This window comes from Podarcis melisellensis (genome assembly GCF_964234715.1).
Source record: "Podarcis melisellensis genome assembly, chromosome: 2".
In the NCBI taxonomy this organism is placed as follows: Eukaryota; Metazoa; Chordata; class Lepidosauria; order Squamata; family Lacertidae; genus Podarcis; species Podarcis melisellensis.
Window position 1 is genome coordinate 120,827,922 of NC_138529.1, and position 19,226 is coordinate 120,847,147.

At 45.3% G+C, this 19,226-nt stretch overlaps 2 protein-coding genes across 4 annotated transcripts; both read right to left on the reverse strand.

Moving 5' to 3' along the window:
• Nucleotides 1-1,900: 1,900 nt before the first annotated feature.
• LOC309364598 (uncharacterized protein) lies at nucleotides 1,901-6,953 on the reverse strand. Of its 2 annotated transcripts, XM_081902246.1 has the most exons (4): nucleotides 6,819-6,953; nucleotides 5,600-5,773; nucleotides 4,348-4,521; nucleotides 1,901-3,921 (listed from the first exon to the last, which is right to left on the reverse strand). In XM_081902246.1, the coding sequence occupies exons 2-4, from the start codon at nucleotides 5,697-5,699 to the stop codon at nucleotides 2,312-2,314; spliced, it is 1,884 nt and encodes a 627-aa protein (XP_081758372.1). In that variant the 5' UTR covers nucleotides 5,700-5,773; nucleotides 6,819-6,953; the 3' UTR covers nucleotides 1,901-2,311. The 2 variants fall into 2 exon arrangements, with proteins under 2 accessions (XP_081758372.1, XP_081758373.1); XM_081902247.1 differs by lacking the exon at nucleotides 5,600-5,773 and having other exon boundaries at nucleotides 6,819-6,951.
• Nucleotides 6,954-10,459: 3,506 nt separating this feature from the next.
• LOC309364558 (uncharacterized protein) lies at nucleotides 10,460-15,209 on the reverse strand. 2 transcript variants are annotated; one of them, XM_081902130.1, is made up of 3 exons: nucleotides 14,672-15,209; nucleotides 13,642-13,815; nucleotides 10,460-13,205 (listed from the first exon to the last, which is right to left on the reverse strand). In XM_081902130.1, exons 1-3 carry the CDS (start codon nucleotides 14,769-14,771, stop codon nucleotides 11,515-11,517), a joined length of 1,965 nt encoding a protein of 654 aa, XP_081758256.1. In that variant the 5' UTR covers nucleotides 14,772-15,209; the 3' UTR covers nucleotides 10,460-11,514. The 2 variants fall into 2 exon arrangements, with proteins under 2 accessions (XP_081758256.1, XP_081758255.1); XM_081902129.1 differs by having other exon boundaries at nucleotides 10,460-13,208.
• Nucleotides 15,210-19,226: the final 4,017 nt, after the last annotated feature.

The window sequence follows — 19,226 nt, forward strand, 5'->3', positions numbered from 1 at the left end:
CCACTTGTTGTATAATAAAATATTATTTCTCCTGTGTCCTTCTTCTTACTTAAAACAGCTACAGATGTTATTCAAAGGCTGTGTCCGAGTTCAAGCTGCAACAACTGTTCTTAAGATATCTTTTAAGAACTTCCCATTTTGAAATAAATACTTGTTTTGAATTATCTTTTATTTTTGGGGCTAGATTGGCTAGCATATTAGACCATATTAGATTAGCATATTAGACCATATTAGCATATTCGATTGGCTAGCATATTAGACCAATTTTTGTAACCATTCTAACCTGGAAGGAACTTTATCACTCTTCCAATTTGTCGCTATTAGGACTCTAGCGGCAACAGTGGCGTATAAAAAGACCTCTCTTACATTTCTAGGAATATCGGGGCCTGTGATAAAAAGGCTTCTGGTTTTTTTGTGTGAAATAAACATTTAACATTTTTTAAAGTTCTATATAGATGTCATCCCAGAAAACCTTGATTTTTTTTACATAGCCACCACATATGGAACATTGTACCTGTTCCTTCTCCAAATCTCCAAAAATTACTAGAAACGTTTTTATACATTTTTGAAACTTTCCATGGGATCAAATACCAACAGTATTGCATTTTTTGGAAATTTCCCCTCAAGGTATAGCACGCTGTTAATTTCAAATTTACTTTCCATAAATATTCCCACTCTTTCATATCTGTTATACCCCAAATCCTCGGCCCATTTAATCATGACAGCTTTAACCTCCTCCTCCTTGACTTCCCAGTCAAGAAAAAGAAGAAGAGTTTGGACTTGATATCCCGCCTTTCACTCCCCTTAGGGAGTCTCAAAGTAGCTAACAATCTCCTTTCCCTTCCTCCCCTACAACAAACACTCTGTGAGGTGAGTGGGGCTGAGAGACTTCAGAGGAGTGTGACTAGTCCAATGTCACCCAGCAGCTGCATGTGGAGGAGCGGGGAAGCCAACCCAGTTCACCAGATTACAAGTCCACCGCTTTTATTAATAGCTGTTTTCACACACAAAATCAGTGTGATACCTTGGTTTACGAACTTAGTATGTTCAGGAAGTTCATTCTAAGCCATAGCGTTCTTAAACCAAGGCATGCTTTTCCATAGAAAGTAATGGAAAATGAATTAATCCGTTGCAGACAATGAAAAACCCCCCACTAAAACAGCAATTTAACATGAATCTTACTATCTAACAAGACCACTGATCCATAAAAGGATGGCAATAATCAATGTACTGTACAATAAAATAAATAAGACAGTATTGTAGATGATAAAAATTTTAAAAAAAAATCTTACATGCACTGATGATAGTAATTGTTTGGATGAGGGACTTTTATAATAATAATTTATTATTTATACCCCGCCCATCTGGCTGGGTTTCCCCAGCCACTCTGGGTGGCTTCCAACTGAATATTAAAAACAATACAGCATTAGACATTAAAACCTTCCCTAAAGAGGGCTGCCTTCGGTTGTCTCCTAAAAGTAAAATAGTTGTTTATTGCCTTGACATCTGCTGGGAGGGCGTTCCACAGGGCAGGCGCCACTACCGAGAAGGCCCTCTGCCTGGTTCCCTGTATCCATTTCTGCAGTCACACAATCAACCAGTAGCTGACCTGGGTTCCACACAGTCACAAAAACAAGTCACAAAAACGAAGTCACAAGTCACAGTCACAAAAACAAAGTCACAAGCCACAGTCAAATGTCAGTACCATAAAACGAAGAACAAGTCACAGTAAAAAAAAAGACGAAAAAGCCACACAAACAAAAAGACAAAAGATAGCAAAAACAAAAGCTCCAAATATCACCTGTGTTGTGTGGGTGCTCCGGACTCAACGGCCGACAGACTCAACAGGAAGCCTCTGATTAGCAGTGGGCGACTCAATTTACAAATGGAACACACTGTTTCCAAGGCAAAGTTCACCAACCCAAACACCTACTTACAGGTTTCCAGTGTTTTTATTCCAAGTTGTTCATAAACTAAGTTGTTCTTAAACCAAGGTACGACTGGAGTTGGCACTGTGAATCTGATTAACCCACATATTGTGAAAAATATCCATTGTCCTGATTCAGTCCACAAGTGACAGCATTGAACTTCTTGGTGCATTGTCATGCTAGTCTGCCTTTGAGGTTCATTTGTTCCAGAAAAGTGAACAAAATACAGTGAATGTGTTTCCACTCTGCCCCATCGAAAAATCCCTCAAATTATGTCCACGGTCAACTCTAGCATTCTAGAATTCTATGTAAAATAATGAACATTGAGTGAATGTTCACGAAGTTTCTCACGTTGACTGAAGCTCTTTCCACACTCCAAGTATTTAGTGTTTCAGCCCTGTATGAGTACGTTTATGTAAAGTAAAGTGCGTCCTCTGACGGAAACTCTTTCCACACTCCATACATTTAAATGGTTTCTCCCCTGTGTGGGTTCGATGATGAATATTAAGGGAGCAACTTTCGCTGAACCTCTTTCCACACTCCATACATTTAAAGGGTTTCTCCCCTGTGTGAGTTCGTTGATGCGAATTAAGCTGATTCTTCCAACCGAAGCTCTTTCCACACTCCATACATTTAAAAGGTTTCTCCCCTGTGTGAGTATGTTTATGTAAAGTAAGCTGTGCACTCTGCTGGAAACTTTTTCCACACTCCATACGTTTCCCCCCTGTGTGAGTTCTCTGATGTTTACGAAGTTTATCACGTCGACCGTAGCTCTTTCCACACTCCAAGCATTTAAAGTGTTTCACCCCTGTGTGAGTTTGCTGGTGTGTTCTAAGGGCTCCACTTTGACTGAAGCTCTTTCCACACTGCATACATTTAAATGGTTTCTCCCCTGTGTGAGTTCTCTGGTGTTCACTAAGTCTATGTCGTCGACTGAAGCTCTTTCCACACTCCAAGCATTTAAAGTCTTTCACCCCTGTGTGAGTATGTTTATGTGTGTTAAGGTGTGCACTCTGACCAAAGCTCTTTCCACACTCCATACATTTAAATGGTTTAACTCCTGTGTGAGTTCGCTGATGTGTACGAAGGTGGGAACTTTGACCAAAGCTCTTTCCACACTCCATACATTTAAATGGTTTAACCCCTGTGTGAGTTTGCTGATGTGTACGAAGGTTGGCACTCTGACCAAAGCTCTTTCCACACTCCATACATTTAAGTGGTTTCTCTCCTGTGTGAGTTCGTTGATGTTCTGCATGTGTTCGACTATCAGTGGAAGTCTTTCCACATTCCAAACATTTAAAAAGTTTCTCCCCCGTGTGAGTTCGCCGATGTGAAGTGAGGTGTGTCCTTCGGCTGAACCACTTTCCACATTCTAGACATTCAAATGGTTTCTCCCCTGTGTGAGTCCGTTGATGTACACGAAGTGAACTAATATGACGGAAGCTCTTTCCACATTCCATACATATGAATGGCTTTTCCCCTGTGTGAATTAGTTGATGTTTTCTAAGTGTTCCCCTGTCATTGAAGCTCTTTTTACACTCCATACATTCAAATGGTTTCTCCCCTGTATGGGTGTAATGATGTAAAGTAAGGCTTGAACTATAACTGAAACTCTTTCCACACTCCATACATTTAAATGGTTTCTCCCCTGTGTGACTTCGATGATGCATATGAAGGGACCAACTTTCACTGAAGCTCTTTCCACACTCCATACATTTAAATGGTTTCTCTCCTGTGTGAGTCCGTTGATGTCTTGTAAGTTTTCCGCTCTCACTGAAGCACTTCCCACACTCCACACATTCATATTGTTTTCCCCCTGTGTGAATCTGCTGATGTTGTTTAAGAGTGGCATTACTACTATAACTCTTTCCACACTCATTACATTGAAATGGTTTTCCCCCCGTGTGAGTTCGTTGATGGTTTGTAAGGTTTCCACCATCAATAAAGCTCATTCCACATTCTGCAGAGTTCTGTCCATTGTCTGCACCACCTGCTTTGGAGGAAAAGGGAGAAATGATTTTAGGGTTTCAAGGAACATCTTTGTATGAAGGGCGATATATAAATTACATACATAATTTTAACTGTCTAGAAAAAAATTAAAGTGGTAGAAGTGTTTCAAAAAAATAAGCATTTCCCCAACACCCTTTACCCATATTTCTGTATTAGTTCAGGTAATCATCATCATTTAATCATGTAGTGGGGGGGGGGGACATGTAAAATCAAAACACTGTGAGAGGAAAAAGGTTTCTGGCTCCTCTATGAAAGCAGAATCCAGAAACAAAGAGGAGCATGGGAAAAGACCTCTCTGCCTCCTTCTTCCTGCCTTTTCTCTCCTCTCCATCTTTTCCCCTTGCCAATGTATTTCCCCCCTCCTGTCTCTTTCCACCCCTGCGCCCATATCTTATCCCCTGCAACTCACCAGATCTCTCTGAGGGCCCTGGGAGGGAATGCTCAACAGTTTTGGAGAGGGATGCAGGAGGCAGCCTGACCAAGTCAACCGTCCATCTTCCCCCTTCCATCCTCGCTAGCTTTGCAGGATCAGACTCTTTCATCCTTCCTGAGGAGCTCCCAAGTGAAAACAAGCTGCAGGTTCCTGAGGGAAGAAGAAACAGAGGGAGCCTCACATTTAGCTGTTCAATGGTAGGTCTTTCACTGTTTCCATGGTGAAAGAGGTGCCTTCCTCCTGAAACCCACCATGCAAGAAAAATAGGTCCTGCTCCAGTGTGGAATAAATGAATCCTTAGCTGAATCAAAGGATTCTCCCTAAATTCCTTTCCGTGTTAGAGGGTGCAATTAAGACTAAGAAAGACTAAGAATGTGTTCAAGGCCCATGCTGACCCTGAGAGTGATAGCTTTATAGTTTAGAGGTGACTCGAGATAACAAGGAGAAATAGCATGTGATAGTTTAAGAACTAGTACGCATGCTCAAACGCTTCATGGATACGCACCCCTAAAGGAGAAATGGCTAATTTGAATGGACATTGGATGCATGTTATTGGTGGGGGTACATATTAGAGGGACATATGTGTAGGTAGATTGGGTATCCTGTAAACTGCAATTTCTTAACCAATAGGAATTGTAGGAGGGATATTCGAATAGTTTTAGGTTATAAAATATGTGTGTTGTAAGCTTGGAATGAGCACTCTTTTACAGCGTGAGCTAAGGAGTCGCCCGTGCAGTCCTATTACGACAATAAATCTAGTGATGCCTGATCATGGTGTAGACTCCTTTTTTACACAAATTGACGTCCTCTGGGTAGATTCCTTGGGACAGAATTTGTCCAACAATTTTGGTGGAGCATGCAGGCAGGTGAACCCAGATTGCCAACCTCATCTAGCGAAGCCCGGACGACACCTTTAGCGCATGACCGGTCCGATGGAGTTCCGTTGCCACTGGGACCTCGGAAGCCCACCGACTTAAGGGAACACCTGTGAGACTCTACACCAGGGATCAGCAAACTTTTTCAGCAGGGGGCCAGTCCACTGTCCCTCAGAACTTGGGGGGGGGTCAGATTATATTTTGAAAAAAATATATGAACATATTCCTATGCTCCACAAAGAAATTGACACCCTCTGGGCAAAGATCCCTGGGACATATTTGTCCAACACCTTGCCAATGTATTTCCCCCCTCCTGTCTCCATCCATCCCTGCCCTTTCCCCCTGCAACTCACCAGATCTCTCTGAGGGCCCTGGGAGGGAATGCTCAACAGTTTTGGGGAGGGATGCAGGAGGCAGCCTGACCAAGTCAACCATCCATCTTCCCCCTTCCATCCTCGCTAGCTTTGCAGGATCAGACTCTTTCAAACTTCCTAGGGAGCTCAGAAGTGAAAACAAGCTGCAGGTTCCTGAGAGGGAAGAAGAAACCAAAGGAACTTCACAGACCCTGCAAGCCTTTTCCTGCCCCAGATATTTAGCTGTTGAAGGGTGAGTTTTTCAGTATTTCTGTGGTGAAAGAGGGGTGCCTTCCTCTTCAAACCCACCATGCAAGAAAACCCAGCCACCTAGAATGGCTTGGGGAACCCGGCCAGATGGGTGAGATATATATAATAACATCATCATCATCATCATCATGACTAGAGTCATGCCCTTTGCGTCTCCTTTTATCTCTGTTGGATGGGAGCTTTGGCACTGCAGCCTCCCTGGCCACAAGCTCCCAGTGACCTCAATAAAAAACCCCCCACAATAATAAACAATTATTATCTCCCCCCCCCCCGCCCATCTGGCAGGGCTTCCCCAGCCACTCTGCTGGCTGCCAGGTCCTCCCCCAACTCTCTTCCTCCAGCCTGGCTTCCCTTCCACTGTTGCCCCTCCCCCCCCCCCCCCGACCATGTGCCCTAGAAGAAACTATGGCCAGGACACAAAGAAAGAAGAAAAATAATGCAGGCATTTTTATAAAATTCCACAGAGGGGCATTAGGCTGCAATAGATTGTAATGGGTTGCTTTGAAGTCAATTCAGCACCAAATAATAATAATAATAATAATAATAATAATAATAATAATAATAATAATAAAGAATCCGGCGAGCATCTCACCGTCCTGCGCATCTTTTGCCAGAACAAATGCAGCAACCCTCAGCAATTCTGACCCACATCAACCAAAGGGCGGACTCGGTGTAAGGCAGCGCCCCACGTTTGGATCCCCCAGAAGATCCGGCTTCCCCATTGGGAGGAGGAAGGGGGCAGGAATCCAGCTTCCAGGGAAGAAAGGCTTTGGGGGGGGGATAGGACGCCCCTCGCCTGTGCAGGGATGTGACTTCAAGGAGATTCCTGAGCAGGAGCAAGAAGGCTGGGCGTCCCTCCCAGAGATCCTTCCCTTCCCCCCTCAACCCCCCCCCCAACACCCTCGTCTTCGGGTCCCCCACCCACGAAATCTCCCCCTGGCAGACTCACCCCTCGCCCTGCGCGCCGCATCTCTTCCTCTGCATCAGGAGGGACCACCCAAGACGAGCGGGGAGGGGAGGGGAGGTGGGGGGGCAGGGGGAGGGTCTGTTCCCAGGCCTCTCTAGGCAGCCGGGCTCTCTCGATTCCCTCCCCCCCCCTCTCCTCCCCAAATAGCACTACCTGCGCGCCTCGCCAGTTGCGTTTTTCGGGTCAAGGCAGAGGGAGGGATCCGGATCCCGCAGAGAAGGGCGCTGGATTTGAGTCTTCGGTGCAAAACCAGCCTGGCTGGAGGATAGGGGCCCTCGCGGGCATCACTTTCATATATATACACACACACACGTATATACACACACGCACAGTATATATATCTATATATATACACATATACACACCATATGTTGGGGGTGTGCATGGCATCAAATGCTCTTGCGGAAAGATGGAGCACCCTCACGATGCCAGCGCTTTGCAAAGGCGTCTCTGGAAGAACTTGGCCAGATCTGTAACCTACGAGCATCCCCCCCCCTCCCCTTCCGCCATAGCATCTTTCCTTTCCCCCTCGTTTACTTGCCTGGCTTGGCGTGTCCTTCCTTAGAAAGGCTTGGGTTCATTCTTCCTCTTCCGGACGGGTGTAAATGACTTCAGCCTTCTCTCTGCTTTAGTGGGTTGAATATGTTCCACAGGAGCCACCTCCTAGGAGCCCTAGGGGCTTCACCCCCAATAAAATATTTGTGGGGCTAAATTCCATAGTGAAAATCACTTTAAAATTATCCAAATAAACCACTATATATTTTGAATTTAACATGTGGCTTTTTATATACTACAGCATTTTATTAACAGCTGCATGTCCTGACCCTCTTTGAAGTGGACTGTGGCATGACATTCTGCAATACTTGCTGAATTGAAAACTATTGTGTCTTAATACTTGCACTAAAATGTGCGATGCAAGGCAAGAAAGTTATTTTTGTTCTTTACTCTATGTTCTGTCTACCTGATCTTTATGAAACAAATTGCATTGATGGGCACTGCCGTTCAAATGGGGTGTGTGCACTGCGTCATGAGATCAATTATGCAGGATGCAGATTACCTGGACCCCCCAAAATACTTTATTCATTGGCACCCCCAATATGTTGCAATATTTTTACATTGGCAACCTTCTCCCTCTTCTCCCCACTACCACCCTGTGACAGGGGCGTTGCATGGGGGTGATGCCAGCAGGGCAGTGGCCCCGGGGCGGATTTTTGAGGGGGCACAAGGCAGTCACTGCTTTGCAGGTGCTCCCAGTGCAGCCCAGCACTCCTCTCCCATTGGAGGAACCAACCATGGACGTTGTTTTCTTTAAAAAGATTTATTTTATTTTATTTTCCGATTTATACATTTCATCAAATTTACAATCATCTTAACATTTCAAAACTTGACGTTCTTCCCTCTTTCCGCAGTTCCTTAAATTTATTTTTCGTATCCTCTGCATATCCAAATCGACTTAAATTGCTCTTTCATTCATCCACTTGACAAATATACACTTACAGTATGATACTGCAGGTTATTACAATAATCCTACGAATGTTCTTATCTGTTTACAGTTTATCCGTAAAAATTCAATAAACCATTTCCGTTCTTTTATAAAAAGTTTGTTATCTTGATTTCTTATCCTCCTGGGTAAGTTTCACCATTTCTGCATATTCCCTAAGTTTTTGTATCCATTCTTCCTTTGCTGGGACTTCTTTCCATTTTGGGGCAAGTAAAATTCTATAGAGTTTCTTCTTCTTCTTTCGCGATCACTCCTAGGGGAGTAAGATTGTCTTCCATAAACACGGTTTTAACAATGAGTCCATAGGTGACAGAGAGGGAGGCAAAGAACAAAAGACATGGGGGAAAGCCCCCTTAGCACCCCATATATTTGAGTGAGGGAAAGGCTCAAAACAGTAGGGGACAGAGAGATGGAGTAAGGGCTTGGGGATGCTGACAAGAAATCAGCTGCAATTATAGCAACAGTAGGGAATGTAAGAGAATGGGCTGCTGGGGGGGCAGAGAGAGAGAGTGAAGCCCTGTGGTGACAATCTGGGTGCTGATGCCGCGACGGAGAGCGAAGCAGCAGCAGCAGCACCCAGGTCCTGGGATCAGAGCCACCAGAGCTGGGAGCGATCCAGGAGCACTTCTTCTTCATCATGGACTGGGCATGGTGAAGCAGGCCGGAGCCGGAGGAGGCCGCCCCCACCCCCCAAAAAAATAACACCTTAGGCAAAAGAATCCGAGCAGGGCTGGCGTGCCCCAAAGAGGAAAGGGGCATAAAGGGGAGGGATGAGCATGAGCATCGGGATGCCAAGTGCAGCACGCTGCTGGCACGTTTCCCCGGGGACATTCAATGAAATCCGGGGACATATTGGGAACAGATTTGGAAATCCTGGGACTGTCCCCGGAAAATGGGGACGTCTGGTAACCCTGATTTGGGTGCCGATCTCCCATATCCTCGTCTGACACTCTCACCACTACACCATCCTGCCTTCCTGAAGTCCTTCTGCATTGGGGTAGCTATAAACATTTAAGTAGGTAAATAAATACGGAGAAAGCAAAATGTCACAGAGATGGATCTGAATCTTCCCCCTCAAAGTATAAATGTGTTTTATTCTGGATTGCTTTGTTTCATGTTTTAATGTGTTGCAATTAGATTTGAGTTTTTTTACTTTAAGATACAAAGTGGTATAGAAAAGATTTTTTTCTTTTTTTACAAAAAATGCTTTATTGGACTTAAAGTAAAAAAAAACATACATTCATGTCCATTGTTTACAAAGAAAATAAAATTAAGCGTAGAGTAAACTATATTTTCTGACAAAGAAAATATTCTTAATATACATATGACTTCCCGTCGTCTCCATACTTCATTTAACCAGTGTGGTGTAGTGGTTAAGAGCGGTAGTCTCGTAATCTGGGGAACCGGTTTCGCATCTCCACTCCTCCACATGCAGCTGCTGGGTGACCTTGGGCTAGTCACACTTCTCTGAAGTCTCTCAGCCCCACGCACCTCACAGTGTTTGATGTGGGGGAGGAAGGGAAAGGAAAATGTTAGCCGCTTTGAGACTCCTTCGGGTAGTGATAAAGCGGGATATCAAATCCAAACTACTACTACTACTACTACTACTACTATTCTTCTTCTTCTTCTTCTTCTTCTTCTTCTTCTTCTTCTTCTTCTTCTTCTTCTTCTTCTTCTTCTTCACCATTACTGACTTATTGCAAAAACATATCCACTTGTTGTATAATAAAATATTATTTCTCCTGTTTCCTTTTTCTTACTTAACATTTTTTTGGAAATGTTACCTCAAGGTATAGCATTCTGTGAATTTCAGATTTACTTTCCATAAATTTTCCCACTTTCATATCTGTGTTATATCCAAACTCCTGGGCCCATTGAATCATGACAGCTTTAATCTCCTCCTCCTTCCCAGTCAAGAAGAAGAAGAGTTTGGACTTGATATCCCGCCTTTCACTCCCCTTAAAGAATCTCAAAGCAGCTAACAATCTCCTTTCCCTTCCTCCCCCACAACAAACACTCTGTGAAGTGAGTGGGGCTGAGAGACTTCAGAGAAGTGTGACTAGCCCAAGGTCACCCAGCAGCTGCATGTGGAGGAGCGGAGACACGAAGCCGGTTCACCAGATTACAAGTCCACCGCTTTTATTAATAGTTGTTTTCACACACAAAATCAGTGTGATACCTTGGTTTACGAACTTAATCTTTTCAGGAAGTCTGTCTTTAAACCAAGGCATGCTTTCCCATAGAAATTAATGGAAAATGGATTAATCCATTCCAGACAATGAAAAACAACCACTAAAACAGCAATTTAACATGATTTTTACTATCTAACAAGACCACTGATGCATAAAAGGAAGGCAATAATCAATGTACTGTACAATAAAATAAATAAGACAGTATTGTAGATGATAAAACTCAAAATTACTATTTTTTTCTTACGTGCACTGATGATAGTAATTGTTTGTATGGGGGGCTTTTATCCATTTCTGCAGTCACACAATCAACCAGTAGCTGAACTGGGTTCCACACAGTCACAAAAACGAAGTAACAAGCCACAGTCAGAAGTCAGTACCAAAAAAAAAGAACAAGACACAGTAAAACTAAAAAAAAGCCACACAAACAAAAAATAGCAAAGACAAAAGCTCCAAATATCACCTCTGTGTTGTGTGGGTGCTCCGGACTCAACAGCCGACAGACTCAACAGGAAGCCTCTGAGTAGCAGTGGGGGACTCAATTTACAAACGGAACACACTCAACAGGAAGCAGAACATGTTCTGTTTCCAAGGCAAAGTTCACAAACCCAAACACCTACTTACAGGTTTGTAGCATTCTTATTCCAAGTTGTTCATAAACTAAGTTGTCCATAAACGAAGCTGCTCTTAAATCAAGGTACCACTGTAGTTGGCACTGGGAATCTGATTAACCCAAATATTGTGAAAAACATCCATGGTCCTGATTCAGTCCACAAGGGCCAGCACTGAACCTCTTGGTGGATTGTCATGCTAGTCTGCCTTTGAAGTTCATTTGTTCCAGAGAAGTAAACAAAATAAAGTGAATGTGTTTCCACACTGCCCCATCCAAAAAGGGTGAACTCTAGCATTCTATGTAAAATAATGAACATTGAGTGAATGTTCACTATGTTTCCCACGTTGACTGAAGCTCTTTCCACACTCCAAGCATTTAAAGTTTCACCCCTGTGTGAGTACGTTTATGTAAAGTAAGGTGTGTCCTCTGACGGAAGCTCTTTCCACACTCCATACATTTAAATGGTTTCTCCCCTGTGTGGGTTCGATGATGAATATTAAGGGAGCAACTTTCGCTGAACCTCTTTCCACACTCCATACATTTAAAGGGTTTCTCCCCTGTGTGAGTTCGTTGATGCGAATTAAGCTGATTCTTCCAACTGAAGCTCTTTCCACACTCCATACATTTAAAAGGTTTCTCCCCTGTGTGAGTATGTTTATGTAAAGTAAGCTGTGCACTCTGATGGAAACTTTTTCCACACTCCATACGTTTCTCCTCTGTGTGAGTTCTCTGATGTTTACGAAGTTTATCACGTCGACTGTAGCTCTTTCCACACTCCAAGCATTTAAAGTGTTTCACCCCTGTGTGAGTTTGCTGGTGAGTTCTAAGGGCTCCACTGTGACTGAAGCTCTTTCCACATTGCATACATTCAAATGGTTTCTCCCCTGTGTGAGTTCTCTGGTGTTCACTAAGTCTATGTCGTCGACTGAAACTCTTTCCACACTCCAAGCATTTAAAGTCTTTCACCCCTGTGTGAATACGTTTATGTATGTAAAGGTGTGCTCTCTGACGGAAACTCTTTCCACATTCCATACATTTAAATGGTTTAACCCCTGTGTGAGTTCGCTGATGTATAGTAAACTGGACACTCTGACCAAAGCTCTTTCCACACTCCATACATTTAAATGGTTTAACCCCTGTGTGAGTTCGCTGATGTGAAGTAAGTGAGCTGCTATAACGGAACCTCTTTCCACACTCCATACATTTAAGTGGTTTCTCTCCTGTGTGAGTTCGTTGGTGTTCTGCATGTGTTCGACTATCAGTGGAACTCTTTCCACATTCCAGACATTTAAATAGTTTCTCCCCCGTGTGAGTTCGCCGATGTGAAGTGAGGTGTGTCTTTCGTCTGAACCACTTTCCACACTCTAGACATTCAAATGGTTTCTCCCCTGTGTGAATCCGTTGATGTACACGAAGTGAACTGATTTGACGGAAGCTATTTCCACACTCCATACATGTGAATGGCTTTTCCCCTGTGTGAATTTGTTGATGTTTTCTAAGTGTTCCCCTGTCACGGAAGCTCTTTTTACACTCCATACATTTAAATGGTTTCTCCCCTGTGTGGGTGTAATGATGTAAAGTAAGGCCTGCATTTTGTCTGAAGCTCTTTCCACACTCCATACATTTAAATGGTTTCTCCCCTGTGTGACTTCGATGATGCATATGAAGGGTCCAACTTTCGCTGAAGCTCTTTCCACACTCCATACATTTAAATGGTTTTTCTCCTGTGTGAGTCCGTTGATGTCTTTTAAGTTTTCCACTCTCACTGAAGCACTTCCCACACTCCACACATTCATACTGTTTTTCCCCTGTATGAATTCGCTGGTGTAGTTTAAGAACGTCATTACGACTACAACTCTTACCGCATTCCATACATTTAAATGGTCTTTCCCCCGTGTGAGTTCGTTGATGATTTGAAAGCTTCACCCTCTGACAGAAGCTCTTTCCACACTCATTACACTGAAATAGTTTTTCCCCTGTGTGAGTTTGTTGATTGTTTGTAAGGTTTCCACCAGCAATAAAACTCATTCCACATTCTGCAGAGTTCTGTCGATTGTGTGCACCACCTGCTTCGGAGGAAAAGGGAGAAATGATTTTAGGGTTTCAAGGAACATCTTTGTATGAAGGGCGATATATAAATTACATACATAATTATAATTGTCTAGAAAAAAGTGGTAGAAGTGATTCAAAAATATATATAATCTGTAATTACTAAAAGCATTTCCCCAACACCCTTTACCCATATTTCTGTATTAGTTTAGGTAATCATCATCATTTCATCATGTAGTGGGGGGGGGGACACATGTAAAATCAAAATGCTGTGAGAGGAAAAAGGTTTCTGGCTCCTCTATGAAACAGATTCCATTAACAAAGAGGAGCATGGGAAAAGGCCTCTCTGCCTCCTTCTTCCTGCCTTTTCTCTCCTCTCCATCTTTTCCCCTTGCCAATGTATTTCCCCCCTCCTGTCTCCACCCATCCCTGCCCTTTTCCCCTGCAACTCACCAGATCTCTCTGAGGGTCCTGGGAGGGAATGCTCAACAGTTTTGGAGAGGGATGCAGGAGGCAGCCTGACCAAGTCCACCGTCCATCTTCCTCCTTCCATTCTAGCTAGGTTTGCAGAATCAGACTCTTTCAACCTTCCTGAGGAGCTCAGAAGCGAAAACAAGCCGCAGGTTCCTGAGGGAAGAAGAAACAAAGGGAGCCTCACATTTAGCTGTTGAAGGATAAGTCTTTCACTGTTTCCATGGTGAAAGAGGTGCCTTCCTCTTGAAACCCACCATGCAAGAAAAATAGGTCCTGCTCCAATGTGGAATAAATGAATAAAAATGAATCCTTAGCTGAATCAAAGGATTCTCCCTAAACTCCTTTCCTTGTTGAGGGTGCAATTAAGACTAAGAAACAGGGTGTTATCTGTGAAAGAATGTGTTCAAGGCCCATGCTGAACCTGAGAGTGATAGATTTATAGTTCTGTCGAGATAATAAGGTGAATCGAGATCACAAGGAGAAATAGCAGATGATAGTTTAAGAACTAGTACGCATGCTTCATGAACACAAAGGAGAAATGAAAAGAAAACCCAGCTGCCTATATGGTTGGGATAAATAATAATAATAGCGATATTACAATTTATCTAGGAGACCGTTGTAAGCAGATGAAAACATTAGAAGGCTTTTAACTGCACTTGTAAGGTATTAAAGATTATGGATAACTTGGATGAACTGAAAAATATGGAGAATGGACTTATATGCAGTTGTAGATGGTAATATTAGGACCAACTGAGGGGATGGGGGGAAGCCACAAGATTCAGGGTAATCTTCGTTTATGGATTATTATTTTTTGTAATAAAAAAAATTGTTTAAAAATATCCAGATTTTTTTTTTAAGAACCTTGCCCAAGAAGGGGAGATTAGCAACTAGCCAGCAGTCCTGCAGTGGAAATAGCACCTAACATTCAAAAGCCTGGGAGAAGGTTTTCCTCTTCACCATCCATCTATCGATCCTTCTGTGTCCCTATCTCCACTCCATAGGAACTTACCAGATGTCTCTGAGGGTCCTGGGAGAAAACGCCCAGAGGTTTTGGGGAGGGATGCAGGAGGCAGTCTGATAAGGTCAACTGTCCATCTTCCTCCTTCCATCCTTGCTAGGTTTGCAGGTTCAGTCGCTTTGGTCCTTCCTGAGGAGCTCAGAAGATGCAGGTTCCTGGGAGGGAGGAAGAAGCAAAGGGAGCCTCAGAGGCCCTGCAGGGATTCTGCTGTCCAGAACATTCTGCTGCCCCTAGAAGAGCCCCAAAGGGGTTCCCCCTTCCCAACAGGAGCCCCATTTTTAAGGGGTTTTTTTTTTGGGTGATACCAATTCAATCTTTCTCCCCACCGGGGCTTCCTTATGAGTAAATCTGCACAGGTCTGCTCTGCATATTCCTCCTCTTCTGTAACACCTAGAAACATGTACCAGGTGAATACTTTGGAGAAGACTGCTCCAGTCCCTTTCTCCAGCCAGGACTTTCTTGAATTTTGTGGGGGGGGGGTCATTTCCCCCTCCAGCTCCCATCCATTCATTTCTCCTCCACACACAACCCCCTGGAACTCAGCACACCTCTCCTAGCCTTGGATAGCAATGATGATGGTCAGATCCAGCTTCTTTCAAAATATTTTGCAGAGCTCAAAGTTTAAACAAGTCGTGGGGGCGGGGGCGGGGAGAAGCCAAGGCAGCCCTAGACCCCTGCAGAGATTTCCCTCCCTAAGAGGCACCCCAGCAACCCCTCCTACAGGAATAGAAGGGTGACTTCCTCCTGAACGCCAGCAGGCTCTCCTTCACTCCATTAAAAAACACTAAAACACTCCTTTCCTTCTGACTTCCTTTCTTTCTGCCATCTTGGAAATCTTGTCTCTGGAGATTTCCCTGCCAGCGCCCAAGATGGAGCCCTTTCTCCCAAAGGACACATCTCTCTCTTGTAAACAAAATCTGCCCTTTTTCCTATTAGTAGGAGAAAATAACAGAGGCCAACCAGAAAATATTGAGAAGCAAAGCAGCTAGTAAGCCTGATCTTCATTGATCTGTTGCAACAGGGTCCTCACTCACCACGAACAGGACAGGAGGAACCCAGAACAATGGCGTGCAAGGCCTTATATAGACATTTTGAAATTGCCACCCTGTAGCTTGGATACTCTGCTTACTTGATTGGATACCCTGGGGAGCCTGGCCAGTCTTTTGTAATGATAAATACTTAGTAATGATAAATACGCAGGTGGCGCTGTGGGTAAAACCTCAGTGCCTAGGACTTGCGGATCGCATGGTCGGCGGTTCGAATCCCCGCGGCGGGGTGAGCTCCCGTCGTTTGGTCCCAGCTCCTGCCCACCTAGCAGTTTGAAAGCACCCTTAAGTGCAAGTAGATAAATAGGTACCGTTTTATAGTGGGAAGGTAAACGGCGTTTCCGTGTGCTGCTCTGGTGCCGGTTCGCCGGAGCAGCGTCGTCATGCTGGCCACGTGACCCGGAAGCGTCTGCGGACAGCGCTGGCTCCTGGCCTCTAGAGTGAGATGAGCGCACAACCCTATAGTCTGTCAACACTGGCCCGTACGGGCAGGGGTACCTTTACCTTAATGATAAATACTAAGTTCCTGAGTCAGATCACAGGCTCACCCTGTTCAAACATACCCTTAAGATAGGATTTGTGAAGGAAAGGACAATGGGGAGGCTTTTCCATTTTCCTTTGACCTTGCAGAGAAAACATTTGGTCAGTTTGGGACAGTTTGGGAATAAAAAATGATTCCAGGTTATGAAGATTTAACATATATCTAAGACCTCAAAATTCCTATCACATTCTCTTTCTACCCTAGGGGTGCAAACTTGAATTAGATATTGTAGTGGGGTGGCAGGAAGTCTTGCTCCATATAATATCACATGATACAATGCACAGACACCCACCCACTCACTCCAGGCCCCTCAAGTGTTTTACTGTGGGGGCCAAACCCCTCCCGGCCCCATGGAGTTGGCTCCAATGCTCCACCCCCCAGAACCATAGAACTGTGGAAATGGAAGGGACCATCTAGTCCAACCCCCAGCAATGCAGGGGTCGCAAGGAAAGCATCGCCCACGATGGATGCCCACCCTCTTTCCCCACTTGGAGCCCCCTCTTCTCAAGGGGCGCCCACTTCCGAGCCTCCCAAACAACCCCCTACTCCCCCCCCCGGGGGTCGTAGGTGTGAGGGTGCTGGGACCTCAGAGTCCTTGGGTCCCATGGCTTCCCTTCCCCCCACCAACCCAGGGGATCCTCCCATTCATCTCTCAGCCCCCCAACTGCTTACCCTGCACCCCGCCTCGCCCCACAGCCTCCCCTTCGCCCAAAGGACTCACCGCCCCAGAGGCCTCCAAGACAAGCGGAAAGAGGAGGCGAGGCGGAAGGGCGGAGAGAGAGGGGCCCTTTTCCAGGCCGCTCTAGGCAACCGGGCTCTCTCGCTCTCCTTAACCCCTACGTAGCCTCGCCTCTCAGCGATTCCTGCCCAGGGAAAAAGCTGGCGAGGCACCGAGAGGGATCCCGATCACGTCGTGAGATCCCGCCAGATTTAGAACATGACTCGGCAAGGCTTCCAGGCTGGGAAAGGGGCATCCTTAGGGGGCGAACTCCTAGGGGACCAAGCCCCTTGGGGTGGGGAATGACATATTGGAGGGGCGATAGGTGGGATGGCTCAGTGGGTACAGCCTGAGGCTCTTCATCCCAGGGTTGCGGGTTCGAGACTCATGTTGGGCAAAAGAGCGCTGCATTGCAGGGGGTTGGACTAAATGACCCTCGGGTCCCCGTCCAACACTACGATTCTAAGATCCTCGGGGCGGGGCGGGGCGGGGCGGGGGGGGGGGAGGCCAGAGCCAGTCTGCAAGACCAATATGGGGCTGGTTGGCTTACAATAAGAGAATCGGGGAATGGGAGAGATTCAAGGGGACCCGCGAGGGTCATCCAGCCCAACCCGTTGCGATGCTGGACTCTCCACGGAAGCATCCACGAGAGACGCCCTCCAACTGCCAGCCTGCTCCGCCGAGGATGCCATGCGCGGCCCCCTTTCAAAGCAAGAGGTTCTGTTCCTGGGGGAGCGGGTGGGATGGAGGAAGTCAATGCAACCAGTGGCGTAGCGTGGGTTGTCAGCACCCGGGGCGAGGCAAGTAATTTGCGCCCCCTAACCCCCAGCTGTTGCGCCCGGTGCAGCCGGCCCCCCCCTGCACCCCCCACGCTACGCCACTGAATGCAACTCTGCGGAAGTAGAGGGAATATTCTATTCTCCACCCGCCACCCGCCCCGCGCAATCAAGTAAATAAATAAATAAATAAGAATTAACTAACTGACCTATCGTGATGCAGATAGCTCGGTTCTGCACCCCTGATATAAATCCTGGCTATGCCCAGGCCTCTAGACTGGAGGTGGGCTCTGCAAAAAGGACACAGCAACGCGAGATGCAGAAGCCGGCTGCGCCCTGAAGAAGGGGCTGCATCCTCTACCCCGATGTCAAGAGAGAGGCAGTGGGGTGTAGTGGGTGGAAACACCTGTTCTGCCCTCCTTCCCTTTCCGCAGGCGCTCAGCCAAAGCCCCCTGCTTCCTTTATTCCTCTATTGGGGGGAGAGGAGGTCTTTCCTGTAAGACCTATTGCAGTCGTTAAGAGTCGTCAACAGGCTCATCACAGCTATCTGCCAATCACCCATTCCCACCACCCTTCTGAGTAATACCCCTCCCCACCTTCTCACTATATAGAAGGGTCTGGTGACTTCTGTTTCAGTGTATCTGAAGAAGTGTGCATGCACACGAAAGCTCATACCTAGAACTAACTTAGTTGGTCTTTAAGGTGCTACTGGAAGGAATTTTCTGGTATAGTTCCTCTGTGTACTCTTGCCACCTCTTCTTGATGTCTTCTGCTTCTGTTAGGTCCTTTCCACTTTTGTCTTTTATTATAGTAATCTTTGTACGAAATGTTTCTTTCATATCTCCAATTGTCTTGAACAGATCTCTGGTTCTTCCCATTCTATTGCTTTCCTCTATTTCTTTGCATTGCTCGTTTAAGAAGGCCTTCTTGTCTCTCCTTGCTATTCTTTGGAAATCTGCATTCAATTTCCTGTATCTTTCACCATCTCCCTTGCATTTTGCTTGCCTTCTCTCCCCTGCTATTTGTAAGGCCTCATTGGACAGCCACTTTGCTTTCTTGCATTTCCTTTTCATTGGGATGGTTTTCGTTGCTGCCTCCTGTATAATGTTATGATCCTCCATCCATAGTTCTTCAGGCACTCTGTCCACCAAATCTAAATCCTTAAACCTGTTCCTCACTTCCACTGCGTATTCATAAGGGATCTATCTTAGATTGTATCTTACCGGCCCAGTGGTTTTTCCTGTTTAAGCTTGAATTTTGCTATAAGAAGCTGATGATCTGAGCCACAGTCAGCTCCAGGTTTTGTTTTTGCTGACTGTATAGAGCTTCTCCATCTTTGGCTGCAGAGAATATAATCAATCTGATTTCGATGCTGTCCATCTGGTGATGTCCATGTATAGAGTCGTCTCTTGTGTTGTTGGAAAAGCGTGTTTGTGATGACCAGCTTGTTCTCTTGGCAGAACTC